Source organism: Numenius arquata, chromosome 22, assembly GCF_964106895.1.
Source record: "Numenius arquata chromosome 22, bNumArq3.hap1.1, whole genome shotgun sequence".
Taxonomy (NCBI): Eukaryota; Metazoa; Chordata; class Aves; order Charadriiformes; family Scolopacidae; genus Numenius; species Numenius arquata.
In genome coordinates, this window is record NC_133597.1 from 2,293,215 (window position 1) to 2,313,303 (window position 20,089).

Genomic DNA, 20,089 nt, shown 5'->3' on the forward strand with positions numbered 1-20,089 from the left:
GCTGCTGCCGCAGACTGCTATGGATAATAACCGTGCTGTTACTGTTCTATTTATCCCCTTAAGAAGTTCTGGCAATGACTAACTGATGACTTGAGTTAGTCAGACAACCACCCTTTCAAATGATTGATAGGTGCGTGAACAAGCTTACCATAATCCTACTTGAAAAGGGTGTCATCCTGAACTGCTACTCGTGAAATTTCGCTCCTGTTTCGCTCTGTAGGATGCTTCATTTTTTTCAGAAATCTGAAAGACTGACCAAACAATTATGCTAGCATGATGCAAGCTTGGTGTGTTGAAAGTAACTTTTTCTACATTGTGCAAAATATTACCTAATATTCATTCTCAGTCACTTTATTATAAATAAAATTTTTAGTAATAAAATATTTACATGCTTCTTGCACACTTTCTTCCATGTAAAATCTCACCAGACCGGTGCAAAATCAATTAAGTCAGATTTTGTGTTTGCAATAGAAAACTTTCGCTGAAACTTCCTTGTGCTGCAAATCACAATGTCACTTTGGGCCTGAAAGTGCAGGTTACAAAAACATATCTTAATATCGCTGCTAGAGGAACTGCAGTCACAAAGCCATTCTTTGCACAGCAGCCTTTAACGGCCATTGATGGCTTTTGCTTTGCTTCAAAGAAAGCGATTCAAGTGCTTCTCACAAACACTGGTACTAAGTGAGCTCTTCCAGACTATTTTTCAACTGCCGGCTGAGCGACACAAACTGTAGAGCACACATGCCCTCTTGTGGTCAATATTCCTGTACATAATACTACAGCTGCGATGCTCTACTAAACGGAGATGTCAAAGAAAGAGATTGTAAAATTACCTCGCCTTCTAATAACTTCCAGAGATGCTAAGCATACGCAGCTGACCAGGGCACACACTTAGTTGCCAAAATATGGCTTTATATGTTTAGACACCTCCAACCTCTGGCTTGAGCTTTTCCCTTTCATTTCCTGTTTTTCAATGCCTAAAAGATGCTTAGTGCCTGCCAAAAAAAAAGAGAAGAGACCAAGAATGCAAGAGTAAAAGTGGACAGACACACAATTGCTTAATAAAAGACTAATTCCTGCCTTAGAAACCCCAGACATTACAAACGCCCAGCAATGACTACTCTCCTATACCAGGATTTTGCTTTTCAGGAGAAATGGTTGCTGACTGGGTGTCATTTTCAAAACAGGTAGAAGACTTTTTTTTTTTTTTTTTTTTTAAGGGATTACTTCTTTCAGGGCTTCATCTTGCACCCCTGTCTGTTGGAGGAGCAGTGCGAGATTGGCAGACACTCTGTGATACCGCAGATACGCGGGACAGAGCCATCGTGCACATCAACCTCACCTATAACATTCAGGAAGTGAGAGAGGCAACTGTGGCAACTCACTGAAATATTTCCACATTTGCCATAGACAGCAATAGCGCACAGATCCAGAAACATCTTCCTGCATGTTTACATTGGCAGAGCACACTCATGGCCACATCGTGTACTCATTTCTGTTGTTTCAGTCCCACATAAAGCACCATCTGCCAAAGCCTTTGGCACATCCTTGTTTCCTGGTGGCTTATGCAAATTGGCTTTGCTTCCTTTTCCTATTTATTAATTTCCACGCAATGGAGAAGAGCAAACTTTTAAGGAACACAGTCAAGAGCTAAATTAATTTCAGATGCTTCATACACAGACTTGTTTAGCAGTAAAACGTTGCTCTCCTGGAGCCGGAAATACTCACCTGCGGAGCAACAGATGAGAAATATTTGTGTTCCTGCTTGGCATGCTTTATTTGCTTGGTCATTTTCCCCTCCATTACCTGGTCTCAGATCAAAGAAGAAAAAAAAAATACAAAACCAAAAACCAGATGGATCCAAAACCTGGAGTTTAGCAAATCCCTGGAACTTCCTAGTGTAAAGCCAGACAAAGCAGATATAATTCTTTACGATTTTAACAATGTAGTCTGAAGAGTTCTGGCTTCAGCTGGCATTTCAATGTCAAGATTGCCTCAACCTGCACCTTTCTTTTAGGTCTGCATTACATTTTGCATGCCTTCAGGCAAAACTCATCCAGCAGAAGACTGGCACTTCACTACCACATCACATTTCTGTCCATCACAGCGTACACAAGGTATTCTAAACAAAGGAAATACTATTAATAGAAATATTCAACCAGGGAAAGGAGATGAACAGAAATCTTTCCTTGCCACAATACCGCAGGCTATTAAATAGGGGTGTTTGGCTAAGAAATGGCTAGGAGTTACATGGCAATCTTCAAGATGGCTTAAGACCACCAAGTAAATCTGAACTAAGGACTTAAGAAGTCTAGGTAGGGCTACAAAGCTTACAAATTTTCCTTGGCTGTTTAAATCATAACACTGAGGACCAACTTCAGTGACCAGTAGTTCTTGTCTTATCACAGAAAGTACTCCTGTGTTCAGAAGTCCTGTGCTTGACCGAGATCTACAGAAAAAAGCTTTGTTGAAAAGTTATAATTGCAACCCACACAGAGTGGCACAACTTGGGGTGTTGTGGGTTTTTTTATACATAGACAGATAGATAAACAGGCAGTTACTATTTTTATTTGGCTTGTAAAACGGTTGAACGTGATCCAACAGAGTAAGTAAAAAAACGATTACTCGGTATACACAGGGCCAGGTACCGGAGCTGCTCAACCAAACCGTATCTTTAATCAAATAATTTTTTGTACACAATGACTTAGTCTAGACATGCTTCAAAATCACTGCACAGATCTGCTAGACAATAAAATTAAAATTTTGTCAATTATAAGGCCTCATTATTATAGCCTCAAAAGCACCTCAGAGTCACTCCCTTTTAGATTCCAAGCATCCCTGGAAGCCTGTGAAATGCTGTTATTTCTGTTTTTCACATGGGACTGAGACACTTGGTAGTTAAGAACAGTGAGAGAGAAAACAGAGCTGAATCCAAACGGCCCCACATACATGACAACGTCCTAAATGCTTTCTTTTCTTCAGTGCAGATTCCAGCTTTTAAACGTTCAACATATTTGGTTCTCTGTCTGGCACTCCCACTTTTTCCGCAGTCCAATGGGATATAATCAAATAAAACTCCAGTTTTAAGGAACAGCTCATAATTGAAAACAGAGTAAGTGCAGACAAAGCAAAATGTGCTGGTTTTCTCAAAGCTGAACATATTTGCCTTGAGACCAATGTATGAAAAACATAAACCATACATAAACCAATGTATGAAACAGCTGAGGTAACACATCAGACAGGACAGATAAATCTTAATGGGCTACCTTTGCAGGGTTTTCCACACATACACAGCTACGAACATGCAAAGATCCCAAGCAAGAAGCTGTACAGCTCTGAATGCAAACCTCTAAGCATATTCATGACTTCAGTATTAACAGCTGGACTCAATTCACCTAAGAAATTCAGACTAGCTCTGTACTGACAAAAATCCAGAGGCTACACTGTTGCTATCAGTACTTCATGGCCACTAAATGTGTCTTAGAATCCACCACTTGCTGCAGAACTTGTGCTTCAGACTCCACATGTCCATTTAGCACCAATGTGTTCAGCTAAGGACAAACTTCTTTAAAAAGCAGAAAGTGCAAAACAATGCTGTGTTGTCCTTCCATAGCCTGAAGGAGCTGGGGAGCACAGGAATGGATTGTACCTGTTCATTTTGGTGGGGGAAATGTTATAACTGTAAATGCGTTTTCAGTTTAGCAGACCTCAGTACTAACATCAAACATTTTACAGAAAGCAGTCCTTTATGCAACCAGATTATGTGCTTATTTGATAAATCAAATTTCCCTTCTTATTCCTTTCCAAAAGCCTTGGCAATTGCAAGTATCTCCAACTTCCTGCAAAGTAACTTTTACAATGGAATTCAGCTAAAGCAAGCCCACATCCAGCAGCACAGGGGATTTTGCCCTGAGGATATTCAAGTCAACATGAATCTCAGTTTTCATCCAAACTCCTGTTACACTTAGCTGCACTGGCAAATGTGACAGTCAGAGACCTTCCACAGGAGTTTGCTCCCAGCTCCTAGGAAGGTCATTGAGTCCTTACAACTGTGAGACAAACATTGATCTGATCATGTCTCATGAACAAGATACGTACCAGAAAGTCCTAGCAAAAAACTAGTTAATCACTATCTCAGGTTGTCAGCACTGCTCCTGAGTCCCCTTTGCTGTATTATCTGCTGCTTATCTTCTCGGCAAACATATACAGTGATGCTCTCTGTACTATGTAGCATAAGAAATTACAAGCTTATATGGGAGATGCTGGAATATCCTCTGTCTAATGCATGGAAGATGAAAACTTGTCCACGTGATGAGTTAAAAATCAAAGACAACTAGTTAGTTAAGAATCCATGCTGATGGGCAAATTCTGTACCTTCCTGATTCCAAGTAAAGCTGTGTGGTATTCAACTCTAGGTATCTCTTCACCAAACCACAACTAGGAAAGCACAGCCTAAAGAAAATCCTAGGCACCCAACTTCTCATTTACTTGCCTTTCTGCATTCTCAGTGCAAATGTGCTGCAAATAACAGAGAAGCAGAGATGATGATTTGAAAAAACTCTTGGTGTGAAGGATCATCTCTTGTCATTTTCCCTTAGAAGTCAAGCAGTGAACTACAAACCATGAACTCTGAGGTAAATGCTGTTGCTTCATATTCTTGCCTGTTCCTCATATCTAATAGGAAAATTCTCATTTCACCTGAATTTGTATTTAATTGTGTGGCAGTTGCTATATCCTGCTGCCATTCATTTCTACTCCCCCAAAGGTGCAGGAGAAGGGGAGGTACTAATATTGACTTCAAAAAGAAGCCTTAAAATCTATGGTAAAAGACAACATCATTCCCTCACACTGTCAGAGAGGAAATTCCATAAACTATCTATCCTCAGTACCTCACCTTAATACTTATTTAACCTATGTACTGGAATATGTGAAGTCCCTGTAAATAGAGAACAAATAATTTACTATAGTTGATTAGCATGATACCTTAGTTTACCTATCAAAATGCTGTTTTCAATCCAACTCTTTATGTTCACCTACCTTTCCATAAATTCCATCTCTATGAAGATGAACATCAGGATGTCAGTCTTCATGGAATTCAGTACACATCACAGGCCCAAAGAGGAAAAAGATCTAGAATGAAAGTGCAACTGGCTATTCCTTCTACAAGAACAGAATTGGTACTCCATTTGTCATTTAAGCCAAATTAGCGCATCTCTGGACAGCTAACCAGGCTGCTGTAATTCCTGAGATCAATCAGAATGCTTTGCAGTACCCCATTTCCTTCCTTTAGCATTGCTGAGAAGTCCCTTGTTCCTTGCTTTGCAATTCCTTTTGCCAGAAGGTAAGTGAGGGAACACAGCCTTATGACACCAGAGGACTTACTGGGATCTTTTAAAAACCAACCTAATGGCATAAGCAACACAGTTATGTGCTGTGACTCACATACATTGTCTTGGCAGTAAGAACTAGGAGGGAGGGAAAGAAGCAGAAATCACACTACTCTCCTTCTTGTGAAGTGTCTGTCAGTGTCACAGGCAGGTGAGGGTGGCCAAGACAGCTGGGATATGGGCTGACATGGAAACAACGACCAACCTACAACCATGGCAGCTTTCTTGGGGACATCTGTGAGAAACCAAGTGTGAGTGTGATTGACTTTCAGCACCTCTGAAGACGTGTAGGTCAGTTAAATAGATAGGGATTTTGGACTATCCTTTAGTTTCAAAGACATATCTTTGGAGTACAAAAAAGAATCAGGATTATTAACAAGCTATTCCTTGGGCAAAAGGGGCTTGATGCAAAGCAAAAGATATACATTCTTTTCAGTTTGGATCCTTAAAAACTCATATTCTTTCAAAAAAGAGAAGAATATAGGGACAATGCAAAACCAGGATAAACATCACATATACTATTACTAAAACAAGTGCATTGGGAGGGCAGGTTAACTTGCATTGATATTCACTTTGTCATCCATATTCCAGGCTTTTTTGTCCATTTTCTTAGTATCCATAAATCTCATTCTCCACCCAGGCCGATTCCTTGCTCCTCCCCACACGATCTCCACACAGCTCATAGATATCATTGGTCACAAAGCCACTTTCAGTACTGGCCAATGTCACAAAGCCACTCATTGATGTATTCATTGCTGCGTCATCATAATCCCTAGGGAGGTTGTCAAGCACCTTATCTTCCTGTGTACGGAAGGAAGAATTCTTAGTGTCAGGCCTGGTTCCAGCCAGATCTTCTTCTGATTGCTTCTTGATTATTTTGTAAATATCCAGATTTGGACTGTTCCTCCTGGGATTAGACAGCCATGTGTCTTCCTCCTTTGGGCTTGCATCTATTTGCTCCTGTCTCCTTAGGGATGGAGGAAAGAGGACAAGTCATAATATGCTTTTTTACAGCAGCAAATACAAAACAATATCACACCTCTCTTACAGCAATTTAATTATGACCCTGGAAGAAAGCTGACACTCAGAGCCTGGACTCTGGATATTTGTTATTACTTGCTGTTCCAGGTGTGTGACAGCAGGCTGCACACCTGGGGTAGTCTCATGGCAGGACTGCTGAGCAGGACCCTTGCACCCTGCTGCCAGCCGAGATGCTGAGGCAGCAGAACTCGACATGGACACTCCCAAAACCACAGCCAGCATCCCCACCAGAGGTACTGTGCACCCAGGGAAAGCAAGGAGAGGAAATTGGTAAAAGTTATTTGCTCCAAACGTATATTCTTTTATTTCTATTACTATGTTTTTCCCTTTTGAAGGGGATCTTCTGATAATTCAAATCTTTTCTTTAATAAGAAAACTTAAGTGCTAACACTTCAAAGACATCATCTTGTTTTACACTGCCTTACTTATTTAGTGTTTTACACTATCTTATCTTACTTACACATCTGTGAACATAATAAAATGGCATAACGTGATTTACTTAAAATTTACTTCACAGCTAACTCAGCCTGGAGCAACCATGCCACTTTTTAAACATTTATTTGGTGAAAGCAGTTCTCTCCAGAGCACCTTACAGGATCCTGAAGCTAGCTGTAAAACGATTGCCAGGACAAGATACCACAGGTTCACTTGTTACACAAAAATTGTCACTTACCTCTTCACAAAAAGCCAAAAACAGAAGATGGCTGTGACAACCATCAGGAGAAGCAGCACAGGAATGCTGGGAATAAGGATGTAGGCAAGACCCTGAACAGGTTCTAGGAGTAAAAATTAGATTCCAGCTTTTATTCACTCTCAGTTGCATTTGACACGCACATAGAAAAACAGTTGCAAAAGGCAGCATCATCACATGTCAATGGGCTTCTAGGCTTGTTCATAATCTAGCAGTATCTACTTCTTCTCTAAGGCAGCCAGTCTAACACAGACCTATCATCTAGTTAAGCAGGTTAAAGCAAAATAAGCTCCAGTCTTCAAGATGAGGAACAAATAAGCCTGACTGCCTAACTGTAAGGCAGCAACAGTAGCGCAAGTTAATGAGATACACTGTCTTTTAAAAGCTCAGGAATCTCCAGCCAAAAGATTTCATAGAGCAAAATGTCTTCTATGATCTGTGAATTTGTAGGGGGGAATTCAGTATGGTAAGAAGAAATTACAAGTGTTTCATAGTTAATAATAGACTTACTAACAGAACATTAACAATTTAAGCATTCAAAAGTGATTCAATAAATTAAAAGTACCTTTTACAGACCCAAAATACTTCGCACAGCTTTAGATTTAGAACATTTTGGTAGCCAAAGCAATCAGTTTAGGTTTGTACTGGAAAAGATAAGGGAAGGTGGTGTTTTTTTTCAGACACAGTTGTCTAAATTCAGTCTCCTACATTTACAGTCCAGACACTTCAAACTGAAATGTTGACCGTTTGGAGCCACATGTGAGAAAAGTGTGCCTGCATAGTTAGACAACAGGCCAGCTGTTGAATGCACAACATACCTTTGGCTTCTACAACTGTTACATTAGCATCTTTCTTATGGCGTTCTCCTGGGAATACTGGGCTCAAGGGCACTGTTACAACATCTGGAAAGAAGCAGCTTAATTAATATTGCAGATGTTATTTGAAAGAGTTTCAGAATCCTAAAAAGTGTGAGTGAGAGCAGATTGAAGAGACTGCCAGCTGCAAAGATGCGAAAGGTGTACTGGTACCCTTCTGCTTAAACTTCTGCAGCATGACCAGCAGTCCCATATACTGCATCAACCACATCAATACTGTGTTCCTGCAGAATGGACTACAGAATAGCACGAGGAAAGTGCAAACTGCAGGAAAACTTCTTGCTCAGTAAGTTTTCAGCCTGTGAGTGTCCTTGACAATGAATGCAACAGAGAGTATTTCTACTGAAAGTTAGCACATAACTAGAAAAGGCCCCAAACAAATATCTGTAACTTACCTCTTTGAGACTTCTCTATTGGAGCATTCGTTGGCTTCTCTAGAAGGAAAAAGATATGCACAATTTCCTCATAAGCTTGAGTAGGGAGACCAAGTGTACTGAATATAATCTAATGACATAAGCACCCTTCTTTAGTGTTCTGTCTCCCTCAGGCCCCATTTGAAATCTCAAGTACTTTATAAAAATCCTCTGAGAATTCATATAAGCCACAAGGTAAGTAGCTACAGGTAGTAGATACTGAAATTGTTTTCCCCAGGACTTGCATAAATTTAAAGATATCTGTCTCCCACCAGATCCTTCCAGTGAAGATAAGTAAAGGTTTCCCTGTCTGCTACTGCAATCTCCTCATACTTCCTCCTGGGGACTGGGAGCAGGTTGGTTTTTAAAGTGACAGAATGACTCATTACCAAGAGAATATTTGCAAATGAAGTTATTTTTCATGTTGCATCTGTCATCATTCCATTGAAACATGTAAGGACCTCCAACACCTGGTGGGGCAGATGGCTGGTGGTACATCACAACACAGATTTCACTCCCACAGGATGGCTCATCTACATACCAGTTCCTAAGAAAATACAATAAACATGTCATGTAAGACTTGACGTCACTTTCCATGGTACTGCAAAGCTCAGATGGGAATACAGCATACAGGGCACCACAGAGGGCAGAATCAAAGAGGTTTACAGCTCAACACACTCCACCCCACCCTCAGCCCCCTGCTTCCATTGTGTAAAAGTAGGAACAATAACAATTATTTACAGCGTATATTCTCCCTTTGGAATTCTTCATTTTCAGAGAAAACTCAGCAAGCAAGGTGTTCAACAAATGCTGGGGAGTGAAGGGCTGCGCACCTCACTGCTTGAAACTCCTCTGCAAGGCTGAGTAGAAGCTCAGGAGAACTTCGACTTTCTCTACATGATTTTAGACCTGTGCAAAATCATCTAGCAAAATTATTTTTGCTCTCCAACCTCAGTACACAACGCCTGCAAAATTTTGACACCTATTTAATAAGAAAATTAAAAAGCTAAAGCAGGATCTGTTTTCCTCTGTCAAGAAAAACACTAACATGAAAAAAACCCCTGTCTTGCAGATAATTATTATTTTTTTAATAATAAACTTCACCACTGAAGAACTCAGTAGGCCTTTCCAAGTGGCACCCAGGAAGCAGGCTTCACTATTTACCACTCTATAATACAATCACTACTGAAGAAGCATTTTATGCATCTCAGAGAAACACTTCTAAGACTGTCCCGGTTTTGAAAAATGTTCAATACCCACTAATTTTGGAACAAGAAATGTTCTGCATGCCAAACACTTTCTGAAAGCTGATCCATACAATATGAAGAATTACAGATATACCAAGGTATTCAACAGGGAAAGAACCCACACATGTTAAAGCCGTAATTTTTCAATCATTACAATGCTGTATTCCTCCCTTGCTTCCTTCCTCTCCTAGTCCCCGTCCCTGTCATGTGTCCACCCCGCCATGAGTCATGATTGAAATCAAATCATAAGTTAACAGAACTTTTGAGGCTAAACACACTTTGGGTCTATGCTGAACAAAAATGTGAAAGTAGTGAAAACAACTCTAGCAAACTTGTATTGTTTGTAAATGTTGCTTTTATATTTTAGTTACAGCAAATGCTGTGGTGCCATTTGCCTTAAGACAAGGAGGCAGAAATCTAATGAGTGTTGTAAAAATTTTAATTTTTCATGCCTACAATAAATACTGCAGGTCTCTAACTTTACTGTCTCACAGCAAAAACATGCCATTCCCTCGGCAAGTAGAAGGAGAAGAGCCCATTGCTCAGGACATTGGGGGCAAAACTTCAGAGAATCTGAAGTGCAGGAACCTTCAGATCAAAGCATGTATTTTGTACATGCCTAATCAGAGATTTTTAAGTCCAGATCACTTGTTCCTTCACCCCATTTTAGAAATCAAAAATTATCAATCTATCTAGACAGTCAATCTAGTCAATCTAGCTAGACACTGTAGATGTGTTATATAGAGCAACAGAGAGAGAGAGCAAGGTCTCTAGAGGGTAATTTTTCTACCTCTTACATAGTATCTCCAGAATTGCTCTCTGGAGATACTACCACTCTTCAGTGACTGCAGAAAGATTACTGGGACAACTTGATTTGATTCTTTCAAAATAATCCTTTCTGATTGCTAAAGGCAGGTGACAGTGCCAGACAAGGTTGCTTCCCAGTCTCACTCGCAGGTACCTACCGAAACTTGGATGAGCTGCCATCTGACCAGAAGTAGAGGTTCTGACATTCTGTACTATTGTCTACCTCCTCCTTTTTCCTCCTAAGCCCAATCCAAAAATCTCCATCAGAAGCTAAGAGACTCTCAATAAATTTCTCAATCAGTCTTTGCTCTGCTTCTGTTTCAATACTGACTAGATGTCCGCCATCGGCTCTGCAAGCAAGTTGTGCTTCTTCATAGCTGATCCTGCGTGAAGCATCACGAAAATAAACTATTTTGTAGCATGGTCGCTGTGTTCCGCTCCGGCAAACTGTCTGTCCTGCAGAAATGGGAAGAAACTTGTTATAGAAACTATGCCTGTTAGTATCAAAAGTGAACGGTAATGCTTCCATCTGGTTGAGTTTTGCACTGTATGGTAGTTTATATGGAAAATACAACACAGGTAAAAAGCCTCTTATATTACTGGAACGGCAAATGGCATCTCCAAACTTTTCTTACTGCACGAAGAGTTTTGGTTGATCTGCATGGCACTGTTCTTTCATGTCCTGCACTGCTCAGCTCCCTCATGAATTTTCTGCCATTTGAAGACCCTAGGAGTTCCTTACAAAGAAGCAATGTTGTGCCAGAGAGCAAGCCGACACTGACAACCTTTGAAAAAGAGGGCTTCGTTACACGCGTTCAAGGAGGCTTTTTTTTTCTTTTTAAAGAATTTATATGGATAAAATTAGAAATCCCCTTACACAAGCAGAGAAAACAATCATTTATCTTCTGGGGTATATGTAATAGTTTCATGGAGTATATACTGCAGTGTATCACGACGTGTTCACACAGTCCAACTGTAAGCATTGCTCTGCGCTGTTATGTTACTGACTGCCCAGGAAGTAAACAATGTCTGTTTTCAGACTATCATAAGCCAAGGACTCTCTCATGCATGAAGCAGCATGGCTTATTTTGATTACAAGGAAAGTGAAGATCAAAGTGAAAAGATACATAATCTAAAATTATGCACTTGCACGTTTCTCAGCAGAATAGTCCCAATATTTAGACTGTGGAAACAAACAGTTTTGTTTTACTCAGTAAATATTTCTTTCCAAATACAGAGCAGACACAATCTGCTAACCTACATCTTTTTACAGAAGCAAAACATTCAGCAACATTTGTAATGTACTCAGAACAAATGGGATGTAAAGACAGGTCATTACCAACCCCTCTATGGGATATATGCTGGCTTTTCCTTATCCTTATATGTTCCTGCATGGCCAACCTAAAAGTGGGGATTTAAGCACCTTTCATACTGGGATTTTTGAACAGTTAAGCATGCATTATCATAGAGTCTGCTAATATTTTACACAGAAATTAAAACTGGCTGTTAACACTGCAATGGCAGTATTTAAAATGCATCTGTAGGCACAACCTGTGTTTCTCTTGGTAACTTAACACTCATGCAGGCTTGAAAATGGCAAAACCCCTTACCTTTTCTGAGGGATATGTCCACAGCTATTGTGAAAGACATAAGAAAAACACAGATGACACATTGTTACTAAAAAACTGCAGCAACTGTCTAGAAATAGTGTCACAAACTTCACTCGGGTTCTTTTCTGATACACACATTTTTTTTTCCCCATTAACTGGCAGAAAACGTGTCTTATCAGTCGAACTTGCCATTGCTTTCAGCTAAGGAAAAATGTATTGTAATTGATTACTGTCTAGACTTCACTGCTAGTTAGGTTCCCAAATGTAGTTTAGGTAACAGAGGATAATTGGATATAATTGGAAAGGGTTCCTCCTATTTTCCCCTTATCTCCTCATTGCCTACATGGGATCTGCCTCAAAGTCTGCTGACTTCAGTGAGCCTTGGTAATGCAAGACAAGGAATGAGTCCATTACACTGAGAAGTAAAGAATTTATGAAAAGAAATGCATCTCCAAGCCCACAGCTGGCAGCTGAGCCTTCCAACTCACTCCCACGAAAAACCCTACTTCAGAAAACAGCATGGCAGAATAAAAAATGTATCTATAGGCATAATAAGACTATTTGCTATATGTTGGAATAACATGAACATTTCATGGGTGACAGTGTTCAGGCTTTCTGTTGAATTTACCAACCTATTAAGTAAGACAGAAACTTCTCCCAGATTGGCTATTCTGTGCCCTAAAACCAGACTAGACTACCTAGCTTGCATACTACATCCAAAAATACCACTGGTCCAACCTTGGGCTGCCATAGATCCGTTCTTATGAAAGGCGTCTAAATAGGCAACATTCCTTTGCACAAAACCAGGAGGACAGACTAATAATCAAAAGAGACTCTGCAGAGGAAGAGTAAGGCAACCTAGTGTTGGCTGGAAACTCAGCCAGGCTGGCAATTACCACTGACAAGAGTGGTTCTGTTAGCCAGGACAGCATTTAAAATTCCTAGAACCGAGGCAGAAATACCGCAGAGAGAACAGAAGGGTTTCTCATGGACGAGTTCAACGAACCCGGGCTATCAGCGTGTCGCCTTGGCGACCAGGAACGTAGGGGTGCCCCCACTCAGGGCAGAGGACGCCCCCCGGGGCAGGGCTAGCGCCCGCTGGGGAGTCAGACGGGAAAAACCCCTGGACAAGGCAGTCGGTGGACACACATCCCTGCCTATCAACGAGCCAAACCCGCCCAGCGCAGGCGGGGAGCGGCCGGCGGAGCTGCGGGCCAGGGGACGAGCCCGGACCGGGCTGCGAGCCCCACGGTCGGCACTCCGCGCTGCCCGGCGCTCACCCCGCTCCGCGGCGCCGGGCCGGCGGAGGGGACCGCCACCCCGCCCCGCCTTACCGCTGAGCAGCCGCGCCCCCGCCGCCCAGCCCAGCGCGGCGGCGCACAGGGCCGCGGCCGCCAGCATCCTCCCCGGCTCCCTCGGCCTGCGCTGGGCACCCGCCGTGCTCCGCCGCCCGTCCCCATGCGAGTGGCCCCGCGGCCCGGCTGCCGGCGGCAGGGGAGGGAGCGGGGAGGAGCCGCCGCCGCCTCCTCCTCCTCCTCCCGCCCTCCCCAGGCTCCGGGCCAGCCCCCGGGCGGCAAGACCCCCAGCCGAAGCCCGGGGAGGGGACCCGCCTCCCTGGCTGCGCGTCTCCGCTCCGGAGGCATCTGCCTCTCCCGCTGCGGGGCTCCATCTCTCCCTGCGGGGCTCCATCTCTCCCTGCTGCCCCCGTTTCTCAGCTGTCCCCTCTGCCACGCTCCAGACACCGCAGTGCTTCTGCCTGCTCCCCCCGGCTCCGGCTTTATAACTTCCCTGTCCCACACACAAACGGCAAGGCGTGAGCATGGGAGACTTCTCCATCCGCCACAACGTGTGAGTGACGGAAACCACACCTGCGGCCCCTGAAACTCTTCAGAGCACCTGAAACCACAGGCTGACCCTCCCTATACTGATGTGCAGCTGCCTCAAGGCTGAAACCAGAACACAGGAACTTTGTTCCAAACATCAATAAACGCTGAGCCTGCTTCCTGGTGGTTAGGAAGCTGCTGTGCACCTGTTTCCGGGATCACTAGTTCTCCAGCAAAGATTTTGGTTGCTCAGCCTCCAAAAGCTTTTTGCAGCTTGCAGAAAGGGTCAGAGCACCAAAATGAACAAATACACAAGCTTGAAGAGTTAGTTTCTGCGCAGGCAGATCCTAGCTGGGGTTGATGTTTTAAAATAGATTAATGATTTTATGAAAGACTTCAACCCTAGACTAACACTCAGGAGTTCAGTTGGAGAAACTATTTCTGAGCTCGGTATCTTAAATAGAGACAAATCCTTTAAAATATCATGAACACATTCCCCTGCAGGTCACCAGAAGTCAGGAATCCCAGAGGTAGATGTTGGAGCTGGACTAAGGCTATGGCTTTGCAGTATGTGTCATGTCTGTGACACGCACACATCGATAGTATTTTAGAACTGAACATTTCCCACGTCCTTGGTGATCAAGGTTTGGATTTAGTCAATAACTGGGCACTGGAGCAACTTTACAGACATGAGCAATTTAAGTGGTTTCATGAACTTGAATGTGGACTAATGTTTTAGTGAGATGGTTTAATTTAATTTCATGTATTTTAGAAGATTAAACAACTCAAAGTGAGGTACATCCATGAAAGTGCCATATGCATTTAACTATTTCTAAACTGTTAGGTAGGGTAACTGGAAATGCCTCAAATACAGGGAAGAACCATGCTCTGAACTGTCCAAGTTATAAGACTGAAGTCAAGCCTTTATCAAACCAGTCTTCATTATCTTGAAGCTCCACTAGCACATTCATTCTTTGGAGAACTTTGACAAAGGAAATCCTGTTTGCGAATTTTTTTTTTCTTGTTTTGCAGACCAAAGTAACCAAAATAATTACAGCATCTTTAGAAATTAAAGAAAATCTCTCCTTCTTAACAGCTGTAGGTATTTTTCTAACACAGCTTAACCCTCCCTGCTAATTATTTTAGCAGACTATCCTTTTTTCAGCATGTTTGTATTCTAAATTCATTGGAAAGCATTTCTATAATGGCTCTGGAGGAAAAACGAAGATTGAATATACCCATGGTAAGTAGCAGCAGCATTATCAACATGTTTTCTTGAATTACTGGTGAATAAGTACTCTGCCACCTGCATTTTACCGCCTTTCCCATATCAAAAGCCCAACTGAGGAATACTGTCACACAACAGCAGCAAAGCTATTACCAAAGATTTTGCTAACTTCAACAGGAAAATGGCAGTAGCTGACAGAAGCCTTTGTTGATCTATTTTTAACAAAGGTCAGCTCCAAGCATTTAAACACTATATATAACACTCGATAACAAAACTTAGTGCCTTTATTGTGCAACCTCTATATTACTAGCCGCAGACTCTTCCGTTTGACGCGTCTTCTACTTTTGTAAAGAAATTTGTAAAGAAATTTCCTAACATGGGCAAAGCAGTTCCTCTACATTTATAATTTTGGTAAAATTAGCACACATGAAATACAGATATTCAGTTTAACAGTCCCTTCAGATCATAGAATTGTGCCATTTGAAGGCCACCTAGTAAATTCAGAAGATTTCAAATCCTGCAAGACAAAAATCCCAGGACTACAGATGCGCACGGAATACAAGTCTACAATTGTCCAAGTACATATTTCGGCCCCCAAGTATTTTAGCATTAATATTTCAAAAGCCAACTTTGATGATAAAGACTTATGTAATGTTAGCCAGGCAAAACTGGTACTTTAATTGAGGTAGAGGGGTACACGTGTGAGAGAGCACATGAGAACACCAGAAAAGAAAATGTATTTTCCTGAAGCAAATTTTATCAATAGATGATACCTGGCACAAACCTGAAGAAAATATGTAGTCCATCTTCTTGAAGAAAGATATTAGCATGTGTCTTTCCAGTTCTAGAATTCCTAGCATACCAAATGCTTCATTGACACTTTTACATTTTATTGCCCTTTTTCGTTCATGCTAACAACTTCAAAAAACCCACAAACGAAACAAGCATTTTCATTTCCTGCACACTGAGAAGGCAGTAAACTGAGCCCTCCACTTTGTCTCGTGCTACATGCCAAGAAAGAACAGAATTCAGAGTGATTTTGAGACTCAATAAGCAGCTATTGGCATACGTTGTTCACTGCTGTAGTTCCAAGACAACAGGAAAGCAAGAGGACAATAAAAAAAACTTTGTGTTTCCAAGATCAACAACAGCACATTAGGAGCTAACAGTTTACTAAGTAAATAAATTACATAATTTAAAAATGTTTCCAAATTACGCATTTATTTTAACTTTAGAAAAACAAAGAAATTTATGGATAGGCTGAAAAATTGCTGCAAGCCTATCTACAGCCTTTGTCACATTCATGCCATGTCTCAGTAGGAGCAACTAGATATGTAGTCAAATGAGGAATGTACATGGCTTGAAGTCCAAAGCAGCATGGTTCTGATAGCAGGATATTTTTTCTAGGGCAAAGAAACACTTTATTCTCCCCATCAGAGAATGTAGCTGAACTATTTAAGGGCCTTTACAGCTTCTTGATCCACCAGGTCAGCTTCAGACACCTTCTGCCTGCTGGAAATAACAGAGCTACATCAGATAAGTTGTTGATGGGACAACTGCAGCTAGTCTACATGAAACATCAGCTTGTTACAGGCACACTAATGTCCTGAAAATGATGTGGGGTTTGACTTTTCGGGCAGTTCTACAGAGAAGAGTCAGTGTGAAATATCTGCCAGGGCGCAGACTCAGCCCAGTCTGTGACATATATAAGTACCTGACATGATGAATCTAAATGCAGATATGCCTTGTAAATGCTATGTGTAGAAAGCAAAAATCACAGAACACTAGTTCAGAGAATCCACACAAAAGGACACTCATACAGGTGTCAGAACTTACAGAAAAGTTCACTGAGAAAAACTGTAAAGGCAACGTACAACCTAGCAGAAAAATCCCATTTCATATGTGAAGTACTGCACAGGATTCATATTCCAAACTCCTCAGTAAGTTTTGCACTCAGGCACAAAGCAGTTGGATTAAACCCCTTCAACACGCACATACTGCATTCATGTAATTATACTGCTCAAGGTACGTAGTATATTGGCAGACTTTTTTGAAAGCTATTCCAATATAATTCCCAATAAGGATGTAATTATCTGTCAGTATAGAATTGCTTTATACTAGCTTAATGCCTTTCTCTAAGGAAATATTTTTTCTTTTTAGCAGTACACACAACTTTACATTGATAGATCTGTATCTATTTGTAGATGTAAAACAATATAAATCCATTACAAAACCCTCAAGCTGCTAGTTAAACAGGGCTAAAAAACCCCAAACAGTGAACTATTTAAGCTATTGCCCCTGAATACTGGTAAGGAAATCATTATTTCTATTTTTAAAGCCTTGGAAAGTGAAGGTCTATCACACAAATCATGAGTTTGCTGAAATCAGGAAAAAGATGAGCAACAAAAACAAGGACCTACTGAAGAAAAAAAAAAGCATCAGGAAGAGAGTGTATTCTGTCCATGGAAAATTCTCAAAATATGAAATATTTTCTCAGCCATTCATCTGACTTGCCACTGGAAACAGGAATCATCTTGGTCAGTATAAACTGTAAGTATTCTAAGCGACATTAGTAAAATTGGTATGCTCATATTTCCCAGTGAAGAGTGCTAACTAGCCATTACAAAAATACAATTATTCTAATAAATACAGCAGTAATCAATACCCTGTGCTCTAGGTGAGTTTGCTTCAGTAAATACATTGATGCATATTTTTCCCATTAAAAACTTTAAAAGAAAAAAATCTAACAGTTTAATAAACCAGACTACAGTTTTCTTCACGGGCCATAAGCTGCTACATAAAGCATGAATCTTAACTCTCCCCCATGCAATTATCATTTTGGGTAAAGAGCTCCACCAGTTGTCCTTGGCACAGCTTCAAGACAGCTTAAGCATTTCTCCTGTAAGTATCTGATGATGGAAGGAAGGATTCTGTAGGTTGTTCCTACTCCTGCAGCTGCTCACCTCAGTGGACATCGCACCTTCAGCCTTTTCACTTCTTCCAGATACTTCTGTTTTTCTTTTATAGCTAACTTCAGAGGTAATGGTCATACTAGCCATTAATTCCACCTAATGCCCAGTATTTTACTGAGATACTTGCTTTCACAATGAATTGTTGTCAGTCACTTCTCAGCTTTCATATCCATATGTTAAGTTGGAAGGAAGATGTAAGCTGTAGATTCATTGCTCAGTCTTTAAGTTGTGGATATTCAATGACACCAACTTGCTTAAATTGGTGCCAGTGTGAGAAAAATGGCCTCACTTAAATACTTTAAATGGCATTCATTAAAAGGAAGAAATTGCTGAATCAAGGGCTGTGAGGTACCTTGATTCAGCATTGTCAGCATTTTCAAAGATGAGGTGGTTTTTAGGAATGAAGAACTTCATAGTAAGTGTAGCTATTCTCTTTAACTCTTCACACTGTAGCTTAGCCCATGGCGCAAGCACACCTTTTGGACTGCGCTTATAGCTCCAGTCTGACTGACACAACTATGTTTGGGGAACGACATTAAGATTTTGGGATAGACAGGGCAGTGCTGATATACTTAAGGGCAAAAGCAACTGCCTCAACTTCACAGTACAAATCAGAAAGTATCAACAATAAATGTGAAAAGAATCAGCTACACAGTAGTTAAAAATAATAATCCTGTCTATCCTGAATTGAGAAATGACTTTCATATACAAGGCCAGTTAAATAAACTACTTTTTAATCTCAAAAAAAAAAAAAAAAAAAAGAGGGAATCCCTTTGGGAAAGACAGCATAAAGGGAAAGCAAGTGCAACACTGCATGTAGCCAAAACATACTGTTGTAGTTCCGGTGGGGCAGTTTTCCAGTTCTTCCCAAGCCCAGCCTAACAGTAACAGTAGATGACCTTAAACATGTATTTCTGCTTGCATAGTCCCTACCTGACAGCTGCAGGGATCCTGTTTATTTTAACAGACACTTATTGACACTGAAAAATAACAGCACTTGCATCATTCAGGAGGCCACAGCCCAATAACAGAAAGGAAACTGCCTGACATAACCTAACCAGATTGTCAGCACTCTGAGGCCTGATGTTTGTTACAAACGAAGGAATCCTCCACTGCCTGGTTTAGTAATCGTTGCACCTATGTCACCAGCCTAAACTTAAGAGGAGTTTACTTTAGGTAATTTCATCCCACATATTTCCAAAGTCTTCAGGTACTCCTAAAGGCTTAGTTTACCAGCTCTATCTTACAGACACGTGTGTGATGATGGAGACAATTTCAACAGGGCTCCACAAGAATGCTGCAGTGCATCCAGACAGAATAATTTTCAGGATCATACCCTATATTTGTGTGTCAGTATTTGTGAGGCTGACTTTCCAAAGAATTTGAATGAGTCATCTCATGCAACATGACTTGATGACGTAACATGCTATTTTGGTGATCTATTTTTGGATCTATAGCAGGGCAATAAGCATGGAAACTTCTTAACATTTGGAAAAATATAACCAAAGAAAGCATCCATCCAGTGTGATACTACTGACAAGGTCACGCTGGTGCTTCTTCCCACATTCACATGGGTGAATGGAAAACAAATGCCTAGACAACGCATTGGAAAGAAAGGATTTTTGGTATTTCATGGCCCTTTCAGAAATATGGAAACACTTTGACAACTGGTCTTTTTCCTGACTTTCTGAATTTCAGAGTAGCAAAATTAAAGTCTTCGTAACTTTTAAAAAATGTCTAAGCTTCCACTTCCTTCCCTTAACCCCTATTTAGAAATAAAAGGAACATATATAGAAAGTAAAGGAGTTAAGTACAGAACAATAGCAGCAGACTTTCAGCCTTTTAATGAATAAATGTCATAATAATGGTTACTAATATAGGATAAAACTGAGTATTTATTGTAATAATAACAACCAAAACATCCTTTCCCCCAAAATAGGGTCTGACTATTTAGACAGAGGAAAATAAAACCCAAACTTATTTTAGGTATTTTCT

At 41.0% G+C, this 20,089-nt stretch overlaps 1 protein-coding gene across 1 annotated transcript; it reads right to left on the reverse strand.

Moving 5' to 3' along the window:
• Nucleotides 1-5,996: 5,996 nt before the first annotated feature.
• On the reverse strand, nt 5,997-13,472 carry LAYN (layilin). The gene is made up of 8 exons (XM_074162461.1): nt 13,406-13,472; nt 12,072-12,095; nt 10,620-10,917; nt 8,797-8,954; nt 8,390-8,428; nt 7,938-8,021; nt 7,102-7,204; nt 5,997-6,354 (listed from the first exon to the last, which is right to left on the reverse strand). Exons 1-8 carry the CDS (start codon nt 13,470-13,472, stop codon nt 5,997-5,999), a joined length of 1,131 nt encoding a protein of 376 aa, XP_074018562.1.
• Nucleotides 13,473-20,089: the final 6,617 nt, after the last annotated feature.

Excerpts from the sequence above, each read along its gene's own strand:
- LAYN (XM_074162461.1), bottom strand. The coding sequence starts at position 13,472 with ATGCTGGCGGCCGCGGCCCTGTGCGCCGCCGCGCTGGGCTGGGCGGCG. Across the intron at positions 10,918-12,071 it reads GGACATATCCCTCAGAAAAG|GACAGACAGTTTGCCGGAGC; the intron begins GTAAGGGGTTTT and ends CCATTTCTGCAG. Across the intron at positions 8,022-8,389 it reads AATAGAGAAGTCTCAAAGAG|ATGTTGTAACAGTGCCCTTG; the intron begins GTAAGTTACAGA and ends GCTTCTTTCCAG.